At 36.0% G+C, this 23,906-nt stretch overlaps 1 protein-coding gene across 9 annotated transcripts in view; it reads right to left on the bottom strand.

Annotated features, from left to right (window-relative positions):
• The window catches only part of LOC116275380 (wiskott-Aldrich syndrome protein family member 1), a 73,232-nt gene that overhangs the window by 6,329 nt on the left and 42,997 nt on the right, over positions 1-23,906 (bottom strand). For all 9 annotated transcript variants that reach the window (XM_031667510.1, XM_031667515.1, XM_031667516.1 and 6 more), the window contains 4 exons: positions 17,929-18,089; positions 7,192-7,326; positions 2,391-2,544; positions 954-1,071 (listed from right to left, as the gene is read on the bottom strand). In XM_031667510.1, the coding sequence (XP_031523370.1) occupies positions 954-1,071; positions 2,391-2,544; positions 7,192-7,326; positions 17,929-18,061 (540 nt within the window). In that variant the 5' untranslated portion in view covers positions 18,062-18,089. The remainder of the gene's footprint in view (positions 1-953; positions 1,072-2,390; positions 2,545-7,191; positions 7,327-17,928; positions 18,090-23,906) is intronic.

Genomic DNA, 23,906 nt, shown 5'->3' with positions numbered 1-23,906 from the left:
AGTGTAACAAATTCAAATGCCCAAAGCGGCCAAGCGGATAACATACATGAATGAAGTCAGTCGGGTGTAAGATGGGGCATGTGGTGAGCTAGACAGATATGTCCATCTCAGGCACTCTAGTTCCAAAATTTAAAAACCTCTGTGTTTGGCAAATGAAACACTCCCTACAGGCATAATCTGGCTTGCCAGTCACTAGTTTGCAAATGTTAGCTAGAATACTGGGTTACCATCTAGCAAAGAAGACAATACAACGGCATTATACAGGGATTAGGGAAAGCGGAGATAGTTACAGGAGAACCAGAGAGATGATAAAGACAGAACTTGCCTCCTTCATAATTCAGCCTAAATCTAACTTTGCTTCAACCTTCTGTGTTTTCAGTTATCATTAACATGAAATATAAAGCAGATAGAAGTGAATTTTATTAGAAAGTGGAAAATGACAACAGAAATAACAGAAATTTCATGTGAATATAATAACCTCTCCAACACATTTAGGAGAGAAACGTTTAGGATGTGCTCTGTAGCCAGAAAATATTAGCTTAATCTACGTTACCAATATCTGTATAAGATTCCATTGTTCCTTCTTACCAAAATGTTCCTCTCTTCCTTGGTCCACCTAACTAACTCCTATCTGTTCTTCAAGATTCATTATAAGCTTTGTTGGAAGTGTTTACCCTGGCTGCTAGCTAAAGCAGATGCTATTTTGTGTTATCTAAACCCTTTATGCATACCTCTGCTACGGCACTTATTATGCCATACTCTAATAACCTAATTGCTCATCTGCTCCCCATCAGAGTGTGTTCTTTCTGTGGAGTTATAAAAAGACTTCAGTATTTAACTATATGGACCCAATAAAATAAAACTGTCAAAATACAAGATTAATGAAGTTCAATATATGCAACAAAACACAAATATACAAAAATTAACCTCAATTTTTTAATCTCTTGTAATACCTTCTGCTTCCTCTTTTCCTTCCTCTTATCCTCTGTATCTTGCAACATTTTTTCTTTCCATAGATCAAAGAAATATGAAGGATTGGTATAAAACTTCAGACCTTCTTTACCATCATCTCTGAAATGTATCAATTAAAACACACATTAGTAAGACTTAGGCAATCAGAACAGAAATAATTTCACTAAAATGTTTATCCTCTTATATCAATAAAATACAGCTCGTGTTAAAATATTGACAAAATAAAATTGAATATTGCACTAATAGAAAATTTCTCACAAATCTGAGGAAACAAAGAAAAGAGGAAAACCAGATGCTTTTCTGAGTTAGTACTAATACTTCAAAGTACAGCTGGGCAATTTTCATCCCTAACTTCTGCTGAATCCCAAATTTTCTCAAAAGTCCTTTGGGCAATTCCAATAATTACAAATAGCTCTGCCAAAGATAAAAGCCTGAAAAGACAATAACATCATCTAGAATAGAGAAATTTTGAAGTTTCTGCCAATACTATGATTTATCTTACTAAATCCAAAATACATCATGTAATAGTCATTCTAACAGTCACATTTGTATCTAATGATCTGCACACTGACTTACAATTTCAAATAACTCTCTAAATACTATTTTATTCAGGATGTGTCATACATCTTAAATTACCCATTTAACAAACTACATGAAAGAACTTCAAAAAAAGGTTAAATAATTCCGGATTTTATTCAAAGTGGTAAAAAGCATTTTAAGGTACTACCTATTCATTATATAAGAAGTTAATGCACACAAATCAAGAGTAGACGAAACAGGCCGGGCGCAGTGGCTCACACCTGTAATCCCAGCACTTTGGGAGGCCGAGGCGGGCGGATCACGAGGTCAGATGGAGACCATCCTGGCTAACACAGTGAAACCCCGTCTCTATTAAAAATACAAAAAATTAGCCAGGCTTGGTGATGGGCACCTGTAGTCCCAGCTACTCGGTAGGCTGACGCAGGAGAATGGCATGAACCCGGGAGGCGGAGCTTGCAGTGAGCCTGAGTGACAGAGCGAGACTCTGCCTCAAAAAAAAAAAAAAAAAAGAGTAGACAAAACAAGCAAAAATTATAATGTTTATTTTGTTAGAAGGACAGAATTTTGAGCTTTTTCCATTTGGTTAAAAATTAAATTAAAAGGACAATAATGACTCCTTATCTCTTTATATTAGTAAGTTTACCAATGGCTTTTCTTAACTTGTCAAAACAACTCTTTTGAATAGGTCTTGTCTTTTGTATGCCAGAATCTTAGGAATTCATCCAGTGAATAAAACAAAGGTTTTTCCAAAGGTAGTAGACAGAGAGGGCTCTCTGTGTTGGCTAGAAGCCCAATGAAATAAAGAATGTTTGGGGATTTAGCATTTCAATCTGAAGTCTGAGATAAATAATAGGGCTACCATTTATTAACCTACCTACCTATAAGGAGTGAGTATATTGAGAGGTGGAGGCTGTTCACAAACATCGTACGTCTCCTGTAATGGAATAGGCAAAGTCTTGCGATCAAAAAGCTGCTGGTCTTGAATTGTAGAACTTCGGAAAGCTTTCCTCATTGTTATATCTTGCAAAGACACTGAAACAAAAATCAAGAATTCATTTTATTTTATTTTACTAAGATGATTTAACATAAGGGCAAATTCATATACTGTATTTGACTAAAAGTCAGCACGGTTCAAGAGGTTGTGACCTTAGTGGCTTATGAATCAGAAACCACATTATAAATGTTCTATCATTATATTTACCCTTATCATTCTGTGCCTAATTTCCCAATCAGATAGGTTTTAATTAACCTTTGATTTCTAGGGCTCAGAAGGCCCTAAAGACATCTGAAACATATCTACATTTCAACCAAATATACCTTTTTCTTTCTTCTACCTGCCATCATGGGCCCCCACCAACTTAGGTTCTCTTCTCCTATTAATCTTCTTTTCCATCTCCCTTTATTCCTTCTTTTTAGCTTACATCAGTAACTCTGAAAGGAATTACTTACTTATTAGTGGCACTGTGGGTTAAACACGCTGTTAACCTCTACACTACATATGCTATAAATCTTTTGTGTGTACTATCAAGTTAAAACAAACTTTACTGTAAAGGAAATATTTTTAAGTATTGGGTGATCTATATTATTCTTTTTAACTTATATTTTATCTGTACTATAAGGATTTCTACCTAACTATAAGCTCTTGAAGACTCAGACTATCTTATACATTAGTATTCCCAGTAACTAGCACAGCCCCATCACATATGTGATGATTTAAAAATAACTTCATTTATTTTGAACTGTGCAGCATGTTAAAATAACAAATATACAAAAATGTTGCATTCTTAACTCTTAGAGTGATTTCCTGATATTAAAAAATAAAGTAGTTTCTTAGATATTTAATATGGCCTTAAGTATACAGACAAATACCCTCATAGCAAGGTCAGTATAACAATCCTAACAATTCTTTTTTTTGAGACAGAGTCTCACTGTGTCACCCAGGCTGGAGTGCAGTGGTGCGATCTCGGCTCACTGCAACCTCTTCCTCCCTCCTCTTCCTTCCTCCTCCTCCCTCCTGCCTCAACTTCCCAAGTAGCTGGGACTACAGGTAACTGCCACCACGGCCGGCTAATTTTTTTTTTTTTTAATTTTTAGTAGAGATGAGGTTTCACTATGTTGGCCAGGCTGGTCTTGAACTCCTGACCTTGTGATCTGCCCACCTCGGCCTCCCAAAGTGCTGGGATTACCGGTGTGAGCCACCACGTCCGGCCAACAATTCTTAAGTTATCCTTCTCCCTAAAATAATTTTCCTATCATCTTCTCAAGTAAATTCACTCAACATGAACATGGGATCAATGGCACAGGTGGTGCAATAGGCTGGCTCTGCAACGGCGGCACCATAACTGCATTTCTAGCAACTCTACTGCTGCATGACCTGTAACACACTTATAAATACTAAAATAAAATTCAGAGAAGCAAAAAGTTTTTCCCCACTGTCACTAAAAAGTGGCACTGGAGATACAGTATTTAATGAGTACATACTATATGTGCTAGAGTACATACTAGATGTGCTAACTTTCATTTCATTTAATCTTTATAATTCAGTAAGATATGAATTATTCCATTTTGAAATATTACAAGAAAGCCAAGGCTAGGAAATAGTATATAACTGACCTGAGGTTAAACAGTTAATAAACAGAAGAGCCAGAACACAGAAGTCAGATCTGTTTACCTTTAAGGCTAATTTTTTTGCCACAATACTACACACTGTTTTCAGGCTCCTGCCAGAAGTGGCTTGTGTTTTCTGCAGTCAAAGTGGATCAATTCTTGCCACTCTCCTACCCCACTTATTAATCAATAAGTATGTAACTAAGATGAAACCTAGTGTTTAATCTCCCCAAACTTCCTTGGTAAAGGATATAAGAAACATGTAAAGTAATAAGCATGTTGTACTTTTCTACCTTCAACTCCTCCCATTTATCGCTTGTCTCATTATTAACTGACCATTGTGGTGAAGCCCCTTCCACTTGCCAACAATAACATCTGATATTAAAAAAATAGAATTATAAAGCAATAAATCAGTATAATGTTTATAAACATAATTGACTTAAATATAATTGTACAAGTCTTTGTTTAAAATTCATTTAAAAATATTTTCGAAATTGATAGTTTTCAGTTACTACAAAATGGTTAAAAAAAACTGATACCACACTATACAATTTAGTACTGTACACAGGTTATTTTTTTTGAACTCCCACTGAATTAAAAAACCAAGGTTAAATAACTGAAAACTCCTTCAATACAACCTCTCCAAAACAATTTCAAATGAAGTAGTTCAGCTTTTAGATTCTGAATTCTTCCCCCACTGCTCCACAAAATTTTAAAGGAAACTATGTATAATTCTGACAGTATAGTTGTTGAAATATTAAAATTTGTTTTTTAACACAAACATCTTATTTACTGTTATCTGTATTTTCACTTTCAAGTTTAATGGTGGTTCTAAGACATTTGTTAAAATGTAACAATATTTTGAAACTAAATGTTGACTTTTATTTCTGTTACATATGAGAACTGCCCGTGTATTTCTCTATTATTTGATGGCATAAATTTATATTTAAGTTAGAAATAGTTCAGCTATCTAAAAAACAAATTTTGGCTATAAATTATATATCTGAAAGCATGACCATAAAGTATTTTTCCATCACTAACAATGATTTTATTTCAAGAATTCCATGAGGTGTAATTAATGTATTGATACATGCACATGTTTCAAAGGACACCACCAAGAAAGACAACCTAAAGAATGGGAGAAAATATTTGCAAATCATTATTTGATAAAGGATTTAGATCCAAAATATATACAGAATTCCAACAAGTCAAAAATAAAAACACAAATAATCCAAATTATAAATGGGCAAAGGAACTACATAGACATTTCTCCAAAGAAGATATACAAATGGCCTATAAGCACATGAAAAGATGTGCAACATCATTAGCCATCAGAGAAATATAAATACACGTTATATGAATTAACCTTGAAAACATTATGCTAAACGAAAGAAGTCAGTCACAAAAGACCACATATTGTACTATTCATTCATATGAAATATCCATACAGACAGATCCATACAGACAAATCCATACAGGCAAATCCATACAGACAGAAAGATCAGTGATTGCTAGGGGTTGAGCTGAAGGGGAAACAGAGTGACTGCTAATGAGTAAGGGCTTCTTTCTGAAGTGATACAAATACTCTAAAATTGATTGTGGTGATGGTTGCATAACTTGAATATACTAAAAAACACTGAACTGTACACTTCAACTTTAAATGGGTGAACTGCAAGGTATAGGTAGGTTGTGAAATATATCTTAATAAAGCTATTTTTAAAGTATTATTTCCTTTTTTTCTTGTATCCAGAGCTCTGAGTTTACATTTTACAAGTGGTAGAAATCTAGTGTGCCAAGTATTTACCTCTCCTTATTTACACATTAGATTATTTCAAAAATAGCTGGTTCCATCACTAAGACATCCGTCATTACATTATATTTTTGTTCTTTCCAGTGACATCCTTTAGTATTTTTATTGTTAAAGTTCAGATCTATTATGTAATTTGCATTTATAGTAAAAATTATATCTATTATATAATTTGCATATATATTATTTAATGCAACAAACATATTTTGAAGAGAGTGTAAGAAATTCCATTACACAATTCTCTGTGGTAGGTAAGTGCAAATTATGTTCTTAGTATTACATTTCTTTTTGTAAAACAAACAAAAAGAGGCATTTAGGAAACATCGGCATTGAACGTATTCTATCAAGGCATAAAACATGATTTTACCACTGAAGTTTCTACAGTTATTTTAGCTTATAGGGTGGCTTCCTTACCTGATTATTCCTGATTTAATATCTTGGTATAGAATGTTTACACCCTACATGCTGGCAATTTGTTTTTGAAATGTTCATTTAAAGTAGGAAGTTGCATTCAGTTAAATAACTAGTAAGATTTTAGCAATATGCATATAAAAAAGCATATTAAAAGCAGTTATGTGCCCGGGTGCGGTGGCTCACGCCTGTAATCCCAACACTTTGGGAGGCCGAGGCAGGCAGATCACAAGGTCAGGAGTTCGAGACCAGCCTGACCAACATGGCAAAACCCCATCTCTACTAAAAATAAAAAAATTAGCCAGGCATGGGGGCAGGCACCTGTAATCCCAGTTACTCAGGATGCTGAGGCAGGAGAATCACTTGAACCTGGGAGGTGGAGGTTGCAGTGAGCTGAGATCGCGCCACTGCACTCCAGCCTAGGTGACAGAGTGAGACTCTGTCTCAAAAAAAAAGTAGTTACATTCTTGAAGAGTCAAACCTAAAGATTTCAGGTAATTTTCTAATAGTTTTTATTTCTAAGACAAAAGTATACAAATAAATTATAAGGGAGAAAAGAGAAAGAGAATGAAGAGAATGGAGGAAAATATGTGGTTAAAATGACTTATTTATGCCAAAATTAGGAGCTGTTTAGTGTACAAAAAGAAGAGATTTAAAACAGTAGAAAAGAAAAGCCAGGAGAGTCATACCGATGGCATTTTTAGATAATTCACTGATTTATTACAATATGTACACCAAAGGACATGGGTATGATCTGTAATACATTCATGATTAATATTGTTCTTAAACATATCATTCATCTCATCTAACTTAAAATATATACACAGAAGAAAATACAATATTAATAAGCTTACATTCTTCTTCCTTTGGATCAAGCTGTGTAACACTAACGGATAAACGGTCCACACGTTCTTGCAATGAGTTGACTCTGAAGGAAAAACTATGTGCTTCATTGAATAATTCTCCAAATATATCTTCAGCATATTTACCTAAGCAAAAATGAAACATATATCATAAAATTTAATATCCAGAGCACTGAGTTTTTATCTTTGCAAGCAGTAGAAATCTAGCATGATATTTGCCTCAGATACTTTGTGATCAGAGATAAATATTGAACAATGTAATATTAAAACTGGTGTCCTGTTGAATTTGGCATTTATTTGGAATTACAGTTGACCCTTGAACAAAATCATTTAACTGTGCTAGTCCACTTACATGTGGATATTTTTCAATTACATTGAAAATTTTAGAGATTTGAGACAATTTGAAAAAATTTGCAGATAAACCACATAGCCTAAAAATATTTAAAAATTTAAAAAATATTTTAAAGATATGTTATGAATGCATAAAATAATGTAAATATGAGTGTATTTTATTATTTACTACCACAAAATATACAGAAATCTATTATAAAAAGTTAAAACATATCAAAATTTACACACAAAACACAAACATACATAGTGCCACTCATAGTCAAGAGAAACATAAAGAAATGTAAAGATGTATTAGGTTGGTGCAAATGTAATTGCGGTTTTTGCCAACCTAATAGTACTAAATCATAACAATAAATTTAAGTGTAGTAATACTGTATTACTATAATAATTTTATAGCCACCCTCTGTTGATATTGCAGTTAGCGCTAGTGTTGTATCCACTTAAAATGCTGTTTGAGCAGTTCTCTCTCCATAAATTGTATATGAGAGTAGGAAGTAATCTCTCATGGTTCTTGGGTATTTTTCACCATGTTTTATGCAATACTGTAAACCTTGAATACATTGTGAGACTCATTCAAAGTGCCACCAGTGATGCTGGAAGTACTCTCAAGTACAGGAAAGTCATAAAATTACAAGAAAAAGTTGATTTGCTTGATATGAACCACAGCTTGAGGTCTACAGCTGTGGTTGCTTAGCATTTCAAGATAAATGAATCAAACTTAAGGGCAATTATAAAAAAAGAAAAGGAAAATCATGAAGCCATTGCTGCAGCTACATCAGCAGACACAAAAACCTTGTACTTTTTTGTGAATACCTTTTAATCTTGTATCGAAATGCACTTTTTGTGGGTGCATGGCTGTTACAAGAAAAGTCTACATATAGACTCTAACATGATTTGAGAAAAAGTGAAGTCCTTATACTACAACTTAAAGCAAAAGGAAGGTAAAGGATCTAAACCTGGAAAATTTAATGGCAGCAAAGGATGGTTTGATACTTTTAGAAAGTGGTTTGGCCTTAAAAATGTCACAACAAGAGAAGGTGCAGCTTTTGTCAGCCAATAGGCAGCAGATCAGTTCCCAGATGCCATTAAGAAAATAATTGGTTTCCATGTATGCTGCTTGAAAAAAAAAAATAATAATAATTGGCCAGGCATGACTGTCTGCAATCCCAGCACTTTGAAAGGCTGAGGTGGGCAGATTGCTTGAGCTCAGGAGTTTGAGACCAGCCTGAACAACATGGTGAAACCCCATATCAACCAAAAATACAGAAATTAGCGGGGCACGATGGTATGTGCCTGTAGTACCAGCTACTTGGGGAGGTGAGGCAGGAGAATCACTTAAGCCTGGGAGGTCAAGGCTACTGTGAGTTGTGATCATGCCACTGTACTCCAGCCCAGCCTGGGTGACAAAGTGAGACCTTCTCTCTCTTTCTCTCAAAACAAAGAAACAAACAAACAAAACAAAACAAAACAAAACAGAAAAAGAAAAAAATTGAGTAGAAACAATATCTGCCTGAACAGAGTTTTAATGCAGATGAGAATGTCTTATTCCAGAAAAAAAAAAAAAAATGCCACAGAGGACATTTATTAGTAAGAAAAAGTGAACACCAGGATTTAAGGCAGGAAGGGACATGCTAACTTTACTGTTTTGTGCAAATGCAGTTGGGCTTATCATCAGAACTGCCCTTATCTATAAAGCTGCTAACCTCAAGCCTTGAAGGGAAAAGAAGGCCAAAAGAAGAAGGCAAGGCAATAAAAAGGCATGGACAATGAGAATCCTTTTTCTGGATTGGTCCCATCGACATTTTGTCCCTGAAGTCAGGAAGTACCTTGCCACTAAGGGACTGTCTTTTAAAATTTTTGTGATAACTGTACAACATCCCTGGCCACTCAGAACTCCATGAGTTTCACAATGAAGGTGTCAAAGTCGTCCACTTGCCCGCAAACATGACAGCTCTAATTCAGCCTCCACATCAGGAGGTCATAAGGACATTTAAGACTCATTACACACAGTATTCTATGGAAGACTGTCCAACACTATGGAAGAGAATCCCAATAGAGAACATCATGAAAGTCTGGAGGGATTGTATCATCAAAGATGTCATAGTTGTTACTGAAAAAGCCAAGAAAACCATCAAGACCAAGACAACAAATTCATAAAATTTTAGAAAACTGTGTCCAAATGTTTTGCATGACCTCACAGGGTTTGTAACAGTGTCAGTCAAGGAAATAATGAAATAGTGGAAGGAAGTGGGAGTGTGCCAGTCCAGATCCTAAGCCTTGAGTGCTTCTGTTCTCTCTCTTACACTGTCATCATGATAAAAACGTGCCTTGGAGAGTTTGCACTCCAGTCAGTCCGCCGGCCCTCTGTAAAATACAGAACCTCCCTTAGCCATCTCAGCTGAATACTATAAACACCTCTACGCAAATAAACTAGAAAATCTAGAAGAAATGGATAAATTCCTGGACACATACACCCTCCCAAGACTAAACCAGGAAGAAGATGAATCCCTGAATACACCAATAACAGGCTCTGAAATTGAGGCAATAATTAATAGCCTACCAACCAAAAGAAGTCCAGGACCAGATGGATTCACAGTCGAATTCTACCAGAGGTACAAGGAGGAACAGGTACCATTCCTTCTGAAATTATTCCAATCGATAGGAAAAGAGGGAATCCTCCTTAACTCATTTTATGAGGCCAGTATCATCCTGATACCAAAGCCCGGCAGAGACACAACAAAAAAAGATAATTTTAGACCAATATCCCTGATGAACATTGATGCAAAAATCCTCAATAAAATACTGGCAAACAGAATCCAGCAGCACATCAAAAAGCTTATCCACCATGATCAATTGGCCTTCATCCCTGGGATGCAAGGCTGGGTCAACATACGCAAATCAGTAAATGTAATCCATCATATAAACAGAACCAAAGACAAAAACCGCATGATTATCTCAACAGATGCAGAAAAAGGTCTTTGACAAAATTCAAAAGCCCTTCATTCTAAAAACTCTCAATAAATTAGGTATTGATGGGACGTATCTCAAAATAATAAGAGCTATTTCTGACAAACCCACAGCCAGTATGATACTGAATGGGCAAAAACAGGAAGCATTCCCTTTGAAAACTGCTACAAGACAGGGATGCCCTCTCTCACCACTCCTGTTCAATATAGTGTTGGAAGTTCTGGCCAGGGCAATCAGGCAGGAGAAAGAAATAAAGGGCATTCAACTTGGAAAAGAGGAAGTCAAATTGTCCCTGTTTGCAAATGACATGATTGTATATTTAGAAAACCCCATCGTCTCAGCCCAAAATCTCCTTAAACTGATTAAAGCAACTTCAGCAAAGTCTCAGGATACAAAATCAATGTGCAAAAATCACAAGCATTCCTATACACCGATAACAGACAAACAGTTAGCCAAATCATGAGTGAACTCCCGTTCACAATTGCTTCAAAGAGAATAAAATACCTAGGAATCCAACTTACAAGGGATGTGAAGGACCTCTTCAAGGAGAATTACAAACCACTGCTCAACAAAAAAAAAAAGGACACAAACAAATGGAAGAACATTTCATGTTGATGGATAGGAAGAATAAATATCATGAAAATGGCCATACTACCCAAGGTAATTTATAGTTTCAATGCCATCCCCATCAAGCTACCACTGACTGTCTCCACAGAATTGGAAAAAACTACTTTAAAGTTCATATGGAACAAAAAAAGAACCCACATAGCCAACACAATTCTAAGGAAAAAGAACAAAGCTGAGCCATTACACTACCTGACTTCATACTATACTACAAGGCTACAGTAACCAAAACAGCATGACACTGCTACCAAAGCAGATATATAGACCAACGAAACAGAACAGAGTCCTCAGAAATAACACCAGACATCTACAACCATCTGATCTTTGACAAACTTGACAAAAACAAGAAATGGGGAAAGCATTCCCTATTTAATAAATGGTGCTGGGAAAACTGGCTAGCCATATGTAGTAAGCTAAAACTGGATCCCTTCCTTACACGGTATATAAAAATTAACTCAAGATGGATTAAAGATTTAAATGTAAGACCTAACACCATAAAAACCCTAGCAGCAAACCTAGGCAATACCATTCAGGACATAAGCATGGGCAAACACTTCACGACTAAAACACCAAAAGCAATGGCAACAAAAGCCAAAATAGACAAATGGGATCTAAATAAACTAAAATCTTTGCAATCTACCCATCTGACAAACGGCTAATATCCAGAATCTACAAATAACTTAAATTTACAAGAAAAAAAAAGAAAATCCATCAAAAAGTGGGCAAAGGATATGAACAGACACTTCTCAAAAGAAGACATTTACACAGCCAAGAGACATATGAAAAAATGCTCATCATCCCTGGTCATCAGAGAAATGCAAATCAAAACCCCAGTGAGATACTATCTCATGCCAGTTAGAATGGTGATCATTAAAAAGTCAGGAAACAACAGATGCTGGAGAGGATGTTGAGAAATAGGAACACTTTTACACTGTCGGTGGGAGTGTAAATTAGTTCAACCACTGTGGAAGACAGTGTGGCTATTCCTCAAGGATCTAGAACTAGAAACACCATTTGACCCAGTGATCCCATTACTGGGTATATACCCAAAGGATTACAAATCATGCTACTATAAAGACACATGTACACATTATGTTTATTGCAGCACTATTCACAATAGCAAAGACTTGGAACCAACCCAAACGTCCATCAATGATAGACTGGATTAAGAAAATGTGGTACATATACACCATGGAATACTATGCATCCCTAAAAAAGGAAGAGTTAATGTCCTTTGCAGGGACATGGATAAAGCTGGAAACCATCATTCTAACCAAACTATCAGAAGGTTGGAAAACCATACACCAGATGTTCTCACTCATAGGTGGGAACTGAACAACGAGAACACATGGACACACAGTAGGGAACATCACACACTGGCATCTGTCGGAGGGTGGGGGGCTGGGGGAGGCATAGCATTAGGAGAAATACCTAATGTAAATGACGAGTTGATGGGTGCAGCGAACCACCATGGCACATGTATACCTATGTAACAAACCTGCACATCGTGCACATGTACCCTAGAACTTAAAGCATAATAGCAAATAAAAAATAAAGAAGCAAATCTCAGATTTAAAAAAATGGAATCACCCCCCCAAAAAAAGACGACATAGAAGAAGTGGTGTCAGAAAACAAATTAACATTAGAGAATCTGTCAAAAGGGTTCCACTTATCCAAGACTACTTTTGATTTATTTTACAACATGAACCCTTCTGTGATACAGGTACCGAAACTAAAACAAATAAAAGGAGGATTGGTACCATATAAAAACATTTTTAGAGAAATGAAGAAGTAAAAAAGTCAGAAACCAAGATGTGCTTTTGTAAAGTTACAACAGTGTGCCCATCTCTACTACTTCTACCTCCTCCACCTCTCTGCCTCCGCTACTCCTGAGACAGCAAAACAAACTCCTCCTTTTCCTTCTCCTCTTCGGCCTACTCAATGTGAAGATAACGAGGATGAAGACTTTTATGACTTCCATTTAATGAACAGTAAGTACATTTTTTCTTATGGTTTTCTTAATAACATATTCTTTTCTCTAGCTTACCTTATTGTAGGAATATAGTATACTACTATACATACAACATAAAATATACATGTTAAGCAACAGTTTATGTTCTCGGTAAGGCTTCTGGTCAATAGTAGGCTATAGACAGTTAAGTTTTGGGGGAGTCAAAAGTTATATGCAAATTTCTGGCTTCACTGAGGATCTGTGCCCTTAACCCCTACATTGTTCAAGGGCCAACTGTATTTTAAACTTTAAACCCTAAAGTCACCCAGCCATGACAAAGTTGGGGGGGGGGGGAAGAGATACCGTGGGAAGCCTGCTTTTAAACCTTGTTCTACTACTTCCTGTTAAATGTTAAAATGGAAATTACTTGCTTTATCTATATCTGTCCACCTGACGAGGGTTAGAGAAGATGATGATGCAAATATATATGCAAATAATATGCCTGTCAATCTGAAAGCATTTATATGTAGACTGTAGCATTTATATATAATCAGCATTTATATATAATCAGCTATATAATCAGCATTTGTATTAGCTAGAAATAAATTTTAGGCCAAATGGAAGAACCCAAGATTCATCAAAGACCTAGTAAATGACTTGTCTCAGGTATGCCCAAAATACAGATTCAGAAATTTAGGAGATCTTTTACACTCTCTTGTTACAATTTCTGAAAAAAAAATCATAAATCTAAAATCACTGTATTCCTCTAGTTGTGTAAGTTCTTATTACTGAAAAGAGTAAAACAAAATAACTGGAAGAAGATCCCTGTCATTACTGAATTTTGAACAGAGGGAGAACCAGACATTTAAACAAATATTTAAAGCAATTTAATAAATAAGTCCAAATATTTGCTCTATTCACTGTGAGACCTTGGTATCAATTTCCTTATCTGTAAAATAGGAATAAAAATATCTGTCTCTAAAAGAAGTAAGCAAAGAGACTTGAAGTGCACCTAATACAGAGGAGCTCAATAACAGGCAGCTCTTAATATAAGGTAACAGCAACACAGCAGAGATAGAAGTACCTCACTTTCAGGTGTCAGAAGTTACTCGGTGATCAAGATACTTCCAGAGACAGTTTCTCTGGCAGATAGGGGAAGCAACCCAAATGGAAGAAAAAGCAGGTATAAAGTTATTCATTTATTCAACAATTGGTAGGGATACAAATGCTAGGTATAGATACAGAGATGAAAAAGACTAATCTTGGCAATAAGAACTGACTATACTCAATAAGAGAAAAGCCAGGGGAAGAGATCCCTTAGGTATGCAGAATCCCAATGGTTGTTAATGAAAGGAGTTAGCTAGCTTGCTTTAGGCAGACAGTAAGGGAAGGGTCCCCAGAGACTCTCTGACCCACCCTACAAGTGCTTACACCAGATGCTTTGGGCAGATAAGGGAACTTGCACAGGGGGCTTGCCTAAACATGCCCACAGCGAACTAAGGGCCTATATGTGCACTGGGAGAATGTGGTGAAGCCACCAGTAATTTGTGCCTTATACAAATAGGGAACCCAGCCCCATCAGCTTCTATATATATATGTATGCCCTTGTATTCCACTGTGAGGGGACATATGCCCTTGTATTCAACTGTGAGGGGGCAACCTGGAACCTGCTTTCAGGACCCCTATCTTTGCTGAGAGCTTTCCTTTCTCTTAATAAATTCTACTCCATTCACTCTTCGAGTATCTGTGTGCCTAATTCTTCGTCATGAGACAAGAACCCGGACCTAGCTCAGCTAAGGAGTAAAAAGTCTTGCATCATTAAGAAAGCAATAAAATGAGCAAGAGGAAATTGACACAAAGTGAATTATAGGTTTGTGGTAATTACCTAATATAAACAGAATTATGTTCTACTAGGAAAAATCTCTTAAAAAACAGATGTACTGGCTGGGTATGGTGGCTCACGCCTGTAATCTCAGCATTTTGGGAGGCCAAGGTGGGCGGATCACTTGAGGCCAGAAGTTCAAGGCCAGCCTGGCCAACACAGCAAAACCCCATTTCTACTAAAAATAATACAAAAATTAGCCAGGCATGATGGCACTTGCCTGTAATCCCAGCTGCTTGGGTGGCTGAGGTACAAGAATTGCTTAAACCTGGGAGGTGGAGGTTGTAGTGAGCCAAGATTGCACCACTGCACTCCAGCCTGGGTGACAGAGCAAGACTCTGTTTCAAAAAAATAAAAAAAGGAAGTACATTTTTGTGAGGAAAGGGTCAGGAAGACATTCAGCCCTAAGCCATGTAGATCCCCACAGTTTACTTTCATTGCTATACTCTCAAACACTTTTTGTACTAATAATAGCACCAAAGTGAAAATCTCCATTATCTAGAAACATTTTGGATAGCCAAGTTTTCTAAGTAATTCAGAGATTATCTAATACATTAATTGTTATTTTAACTATTTTGGATGGAAACTTGTGAAATGTATTCTAAGCTTCCCTCTTCTTAAATGGAATATAAAATTAAATATAATTTAATTTTTTCTTAGGGACTCATGGGCATGAATTATGAAAATCAAATATTATCCTAGGCAGAAACAGCCTTGAAATGGATAAAGATATTTGCTTTACATTAAATGGCTTCTTTCCAGTTTTTATGTTGCATCTTCCCTTACATCACTTTGTCCTTTCCTGTAAACTACCTCCTTTTGGTTGGGTTCAGTGATGCCTCCTTCTAGTATCTCCTCCCATGCTTCCTCCTTTTATCCTCTGAAGCATAACTGTTGGGAAACCACATCATCAAATCTGTTTGAACTATCAAAGTAAAAGTAAACAGGTTTTGAGAGAGGGATCAATTGGTTATTTTATGTGCATGGTCTTTAGTGCGTGAGTTTATTTATTCTGGCTATCTAGAGGCCTTTTAAATTTAATTCCAGATTCTCAACTACGTCAGGTGGGAAAGCTGCCAGAGAAGTTAATTTCAGGGCAGCAAAGTATTGTCACAACTTGCTACAGTATTTTATGGGTTTTCTCTTTCTTTCTGAATCTCTACAAACTGCTTAAATGATGCCTTCCAGGTCTCTGATTCTAAAAGTGAAGCATCCAACATCTAATTTAGTTATATTGTTACTAGGTATTTATAATTTTCAGAGTTTGGCTACAGCATAACCATGTGCCTGCTGATAGATGTTGCTTATATAGACTATATAGACTTAAAAATTCCTTAACTTTTCATCTTTAAGTTTTGTAACAAATGGGTTAGTACTGCAAATTATCACCCTTAATCATAATATTAGTTCTAAATTCTATATTGGGTATATACCTAAAATAAGATGCCTGTACTGGATCCAGAATTCATCTTAATTTTAAGAAATATTTTATACAAAATTACTAATGCCATTTCTATTTCTTAACATGAATTTTAATATTAACTTGTTTATATACTTATGTATGTACATAATGTATATAAAACAAATTTTATATGACATCATGTTATATTTGAATCAATTCATGCCAGGTCACAAAAAATATGCAAAAATCTTTAAACAATATAGTTAATCATATTTAATCTGGGAACTCTAACACTTTTTAAAATTAGTCTCAAGTAAACAATACAATATTTTAGTGATTCACTAAACTGAAAAAAATAACCACCGAATGGAAGAAGGAATATACTTAAAACAAAATTAAAATAAAATAGCCTTTTATTTATTCTTACTATTTCACAGGTAATGCAAAAAACTAGTACTCTCACAGAGAATATTCAAATTTAACTTTTTATGTTGCTCTTGCTACAGATGTATGCCTAAACTTTCTTACTGGAACCAAATTAGATTAACAACCTCTTGTGCTAAGTACTCAATTATAAAAGAAAGGACAAAAGTTGAAAGGCAAAGAAAAGCCAAGCCTGCTTATCAGAATTTATATGGCTGATGAGATAAATCTAGGACCACTTGGTAGATATTATCTCTGCCAGGAACACCTTGTTTTACTTTTAAAATGAAATATCAATGTCTTATGAAAAAGCTAATCCTTCAATGCAAAAGACAGACCAGATTTATTTTTAAAATTTTCTGATTAAACTTAGATTAGAAAATAATTTGTTTTATAAAGCAAAAAAAAAAAAAAAAAAAAAGAAAATAATTTGTTTAATTCTTTAACCAAGTTGCTCTATTCTGTAAATTTGTAATGAGAACATATTGCCTGTCTCCTTTTCTCTAATCTGCCTCTTTCACTGGCCTTTATTCTCTGGCCAACCTGCTTGACTTCTGCCAGAGGCCAGGTTCACTTGCTGTTTTCACACCACATTGCATATCAGATTCCTGACTTATATCCTAATGTCTCTTAGACAACCACTTGACTAGCCTACTCCTCTGACTAGTAATGTCCCCATACCTTTCACTTTAGATCTTTGCTAATATAAAAATATTTCCCTAAACTGATTAAATATATATATAAGGAGATGGATACTAGTGTTTGAAAACACAAATAGTTGAGGCCTTTAAACAGAGTAAATAGTGATAATAACCAAGCAAAAATACAACTCTGGTCCTTTCACAGATTATATATTTTTAAAACAATCTCAATAATTTTAATTCATCATGTGATACTGTTTCTAGAGATTCTGTCCGTATTTTCCTTTCCCAGAGGAAACATCATGCAGAAGAAGAAGATATTATTCTAAAACTCTAATAATCATACTCATGTGACTATATTTTTCAGGATAATTTTGTACTCTTCTCACCAAACCACACTCCCAAATTAATCAGAAGCACAACTTCTTAATACTCTAAAGCATAACATTCAGGTTTGTGAGTATATTTTTAATTGATATATACTTACTTAGGCTACTTAGTTGTCTAATTATATTTGCCAAGGAAATATTGGTTACACATTCCAGTTCATTCTTAATGCCTCTAGGCAGTGCTGTGTGGCACAAGTGCCTAGGATCGATGTTTCTTTTCACTAGTGGCATCTTGAGATTAACCTTTGTGCCAGTTCACCTGTAGGAAATCAAAAATAAATGAACAATATTAAATTTCAGCCAACACAGAATGAGACTCTATTTTTCACACTGAAGAACAAAGCACCGTTGACCCTTGAACAACATGCGTTTGAACTGCATGGGTCCACTTACAGGTGGATTTTCTTCCCTCTCTGCCTCCCCTGAGACAGCAGGACAAACCCCTCCTCTTCCTCCTCAGTCTACTCAATGTGAAAATGACAAGGATGAAGACCTTTATAATGATACACTTCCACTTAACAGTTAATGTACTTTATCTTATGATTTTTTAAATAACATTTTCCTTTCTCTGGTTTATTTTACTGTAAGAATGCAGCATATAATACATATACAAAATATGTCAAACAACAGTTTATGTTCTTGGTAAGGCTTCTGGTCAATAGTAGGCTATAAGTAGTTAAGTTTTTGGAAAGTCAGAAGTTATACACAGATTTTCGGCAATGCAGAGGGTTGGTGCCCCTAACCTCTAGGCTGTTCAAGGGCCAACTGTCTTTGCTTGTATGAAGACAGTAAAAATGAAATTACCCAACTAAAATAATCAAAATTGATTTAACTTTCAATTAGTAGAATATCAACATTATACAAAACAGTTTTTAAAAACTTGCTTTCAATGTCAGCTGCTACATGGTGAATTTACAATCATCATCACTATTATTCTCCTAAAAACACTGTTTTTATTTACTGTAATATGGATTTTGTTCTAGAGAGTTAGTGTGAGATGTTCTCTCTAAGGAAGTGCATAAAAGGATTAAGGAAGCTGTGAGAGTAACATCAAATTGACATTATCACATAAAATGTATCAGGTGTTCAACAGCTCAGATCAAATACTCCAAGTAGCCCTGCACTTGAAATCTTATCGGAATCTACCAAATCTTTATTTAACTGATCAAAAAGTTCAACCGTCTTTGAATTACAGGCTGCTCTCACTTTGCATGCTTCCCATATGCACAAATTTGAGTGACTCGAGTTCAGTTAAGTAACAACACTGCCCAACACCATGATTCAAATTTCACTTACTACAGTATATTAACTGTGAGTAATTGCACAAATACAAACTTCATTTCTAGTACTCTAGTCTAGCACTCCCCAACCCCCGGGCTGCAGAGCAGTAACGGTGGTCTGTCAGGAACAGAGGCCTGTCAGGAACCGGGCTGTGCAGCAGGAGGTGAGAGGTGGGTGAGCAAGCATTACTGCCTGAGTTCCACTTCCTGTCAGATCAGTGGCGGCATTAGATTATCATAGGAGCAGGAGGCCTATTGTGAACTGCATATGTGAGGGATCTAGGTTGCACGCTCCTTATGAGAATCTAATTAAAGCCTAATGCCTGACAATCTGAGGTGGTACAGTTTCATCTTGAAACCGTCCCCCACTACACATACCCCCCGTCCCCGGCCCGTGGAACAATTGTCTTCCACGAAACTAGTCCCTTGTGCCAAAAACAAGGAGACTGCTGCTGTAGTCCACAAATCACTGTTAATAAGCGCTGTACCTCATGATCAGTGACCAATCACCACTTCTTTCAAAGTCAGCAGATGATTGGTTACACCTCATCTGTTAGTCAATTCACCCACAGACAGCAAAGCATGCATCTGTTGCCTTCTTGCCTTCCAGTGCTAAATCTACATGAAATTTTACTAAATAGGTACATGAAAGCAGGAATTGGCCAAAAAAGATAGAAGCGCAGCAAAAAACAAAAAAACAAAAAAACAAAAAAAATGATGACACTGGAAATGAAATTCAAATCCAACATAAGTGTAGTAACAGATGAAGCAGCTGACTGTGGAAATGTTGCCACCGCCACTGTTCGAGAGCTTCTAGATATGCAGCCTGAGGAACTTAGTGAAGGCAAACCTACAGACCTAAATGAGGAGTGTGGCTGTGACAAAAAGAAGGAATATGTTCCAAAAGAAGTGACACTAGCAAAAAAGCCTTCACATTTAGGAAACTCTTGGAGCTACTTCGTGACAGTGAAAGCGCAAAAGATAAAATGTTGGAAGCTAATCCTAATTTAAAAGAAAGGAGTACGACAATTTGCCAAGGCACAGAAAAGATGCTCACTCTGCTAGTTCTGCTATTGTAGGTTACACAACAAGAACTGCTCAAACTGCCTTTGATAAGTGTTTTTTACAAAGAAATAAAACACTAATTCTACTTGACTCCAATATCTTAAATGACATTGTGCTAAATAAATACTTTTAAATTTCCCTATACATTTAAACCAACAATATAAGAGGTTTTACTGTCTTGACAAAAATTTTTAGAGTGTACATAAAACATTGTAACTTTCCCCATTTTTATTAAGATCGTTTTTCATGGTTTCAACTTATACTGTCATTTTTTACAGTCCTGAACTACTGTGCAAAGTGAGAAACGAATGACTGTACTTACCTATCAGTGAACAATGGTTACCAAAGGAAACAATTTATTAATTACTGAGCTTTAATGACTAACAAATGAGAAGTTTGGGATAAACCTAATTGCGGGTCGGGCGCGGTGGCTCACGCCTGTAATCCCAGCACTTTGGGGGGCCAAGGTGGGCAGATCACTTGAGGTCGGGAGTTCGAGACCAGCCTGACCAACATGGAGAAACTCTGTCTTTACTAAAAATACAAAATTGGCCGGGCGTGGTGGCACATGCATATAATCCCAGCTACTAGGGAGGCTGAGGCAGGAGAATCGCTTGAACCTGGGAGGTGGAGGTTGCAGTGAGCCGAGATCGTGCCATTGCACTCTAGCCCTGGGCAACAAGAGTGAAACTCTGTCTCAAAAAACAAACAAAAAGAAGCCTAATTGCAGTTAAGTGTTACTTATCAACACGCTTTAAAAAACTTTTGCATAAATTTGTTTCCTCTGACCTATTTGTTAAGCATTCTCTCTACATTTTTAATCCATTCTAAAAGTCTGCAACATGAAATGTAGAGAAAAAAAGCATACAAAATTGTACACCTCAAAAATTTAACCAAACTCTCATGTAACCCCATTAAGAAATAAAACATTGCCTGTACCAATTGCCAGAACCCTTCCCAATCATCCTTGCTTACCTCCCCAAGACAGGTAACCTTTATTCTTTTTATAAAAAGCATTTCTTTTTCTTTTTCTTTTCACAACTTACACAAGCAACTTTAAACACTATAGGTTTTGACAGCTTTTTGAAGTTTATATAGACTAATATAATACATATTATTTTAAACCTTGCCTTTTTCATTCCACATTGTAATATTCATCCATATTGCTCTGCGCAGGTTGCTCATTTTCATTGCTGTATAATAGTCCACTATATGACATTACAATTTATTTACCCATTCTAATGTTAATGAGTTGTTTCCAGTTTGAAGCTATTATGAAGAGCACTACACTGATCATTCACGTACATGTATCTTAGTGTACACATTTCTATTGTGAATATACTTCAGGACAAGAATAGCCAAGTTAAGGATACACACAACTTCATCTTTAGGAAATGATGCCAAACTGTTCCAGAGACTGTACCAACACGTTACTTTCAGCCGTTAAGAGGCTGCTGCTGCTCCACATCCTCATAACACTTGACACTGTCAGTTTTTAAATTCTAGCTGTTCTTGAGTGTATGTTGTGGCCATTTGTTAGAGTTTTAATTTGTGTTTCCCAATTATTGAATTTAAGCACCTTTTCATGTTTCTTGATCTTTTGGATTTTTCTCTTGGGAAGTGGCTGTTCAATCCTTTTGTCCATTTTTGGCCATTTGTTGTGTTAGGGCTGATTTGCAGAAACACTAGATATGAGGCATTTGAAGGTTGTAAGTGATGTGAATCTCTTCTTTCACTTGCTATTCCACTTTCTTAGTGATGTCTTTTAATGAACAGAAGTTTTTACGCTCAATGTGGGAAGGATATTCTCAATCTTTTCAAGTTTAGAACAAAAGCATGGTTCTAAAATCTTTTTCTATACCAAGATCATAAATATGACCTTTCGCTTTATATCTTAGCTTTGTTTTGCTAATACTTTTAATCTGTATTTGATGTGGAATTACTTTTGTGAATGGTGTGATGTAGTAGTTAGGTTTCTTACATACTATCTCAGCACCACTCATTGAAAACCCTAGTATTTCTCTATTGCTCTGCAGTGGCACTTTTGTCATAAATCAACTTTCTACGTATTTTTAAATTAGATTTTGAGCTATGTACTATTCCACTGCTCTTTTTGACTAACCTAGAGCTAATGACAAACTGACTTAATCAGGCTTTATATTAAGTTTTTTTTTTTTTTTTTTTTTAAGAGACAGAGCCTCACTCTGTTGCTCAGGCTGGAGTACAGTAGTGTAATCTTGGTTCACTGCAACCTTCGACTCCTGGGTTCGAGCGATTCTCCTGCCTCAGCCTCCTGAGTAGGTGGGACTACAGGCATGTGCCACAACACCCGGCTATTTTTCTGTATTTTTAGGAGATGCGGTTCTGCCATGTTGTCCAGGCTGGACTCAAACTTCTAAGCTCAGACAATCGAACTGCCTCAGACTCCCAAAGTGCTAGAATTACAGGCTTGAGTCACTGCGCCTGGCTTATAGTAAGTCTTGATACACAATAGGGCAAGCTCTCCAATCCTGTTCTCCAAAAATGTTATGTTTATTCTTGACACTGTGTATTTCCATGTAAATTTTTAGAATGATTATCAAGTCACACAAAACACACACACACACACACACACACACACACACACACACCCCTCTAACTATTGGGAATTTGACTGGAGCTGTATTAAACCTATCATATTGGGAAGTACTGATATTTATCATTTCTTTCTATCCACGAACATAATATATTGCTCCAACTATTTCAGGATTTTTAAAAGTCTCTTAATGTTTTATACTTTTCTAAGGAGAAGTCTTATAAATCCTTATTTATTTGTATGTAGATGTCTTTATAACACTGGAACCACAATATATATTGTTGTATTATATAGAAAACAAATTGATTTTTTAATATTGACCCTATATCCTGAGACCTTCCTAATCTCTAACTTATCTGCAATTATTTTGGATTTTTAAATGCACACAATCATATGTGAATAGTGACTATTTCCTCCATTCTAATCCATCTTACATCTTTTATTTCTTTTTCTTGACTTACCACACTAGCTATAATCTTTAAAACAATGTGAAATATGTATTTCACATACATAAGGATGATGGCAAACATCCTTGTCTTTTTCAACGCAAGTGGAAAAGCCTTCAACATTTCACAAGGTGTCTGTAATACGGATTTTTTGTGGTTATTTTGTTTTATAGACACCTTTTAATAGATTAAGGAAGTTCCTTTATTATTATTTTAATAGGTTTTTTGGGGAACAGGTGGTATTTGGTTGCATATATAAGTTCTTTAATGGTGATTTTTGAGATTTTGGTGCACCCATCACCCAAGCAGGGAACACTGTACCCAATAGGTAGTCTTTTATGCCTCACCATCCTCTCACCCTTTCCCCCAAGTCCCCAAAGTCCATTGTATCATTCTTATGCCTTTGCATCTTCATAGCTTACAGTAATAGTCTCCAATTCCATCCAGCTTGCTATGAATGTCATTATTTCGTTCTTTTTTATGGCTGTGTAGTATCCCAGGGTGTGTGCATTCCATGGTGTGTATATATATACACACACATACACACCATGGAATATATGGTGCATATACACCATGGTGTGTGTGTGTATGTACACATACATATACATATACACACACACACACACACACACCATGGGATACCAAACATCGTGTGTTCTCACTCACTTTTCTTTATCCACTTGTTGACTGATGGGCATTTGGGCTGGTTC

Source organism: Papio anubis, chromosome 6 (genome assembly GCF_008728515.1).
Source record: "Papio anubis isolate 15944 chromosome 6, Panubis1.0, whole genome shotgun sequence".
In the NCBI taxonomy this organism is placed as follows: Eukaryota; Metazoa; Chordata; class Mammalia; order Primates; family Cercopithecidae; genus Papio; species Papio anubis.
Note: the sequence above shows the minus strand (reverse complement) of the source record. Positions and strands in the feature narration are given on the sequence as shown.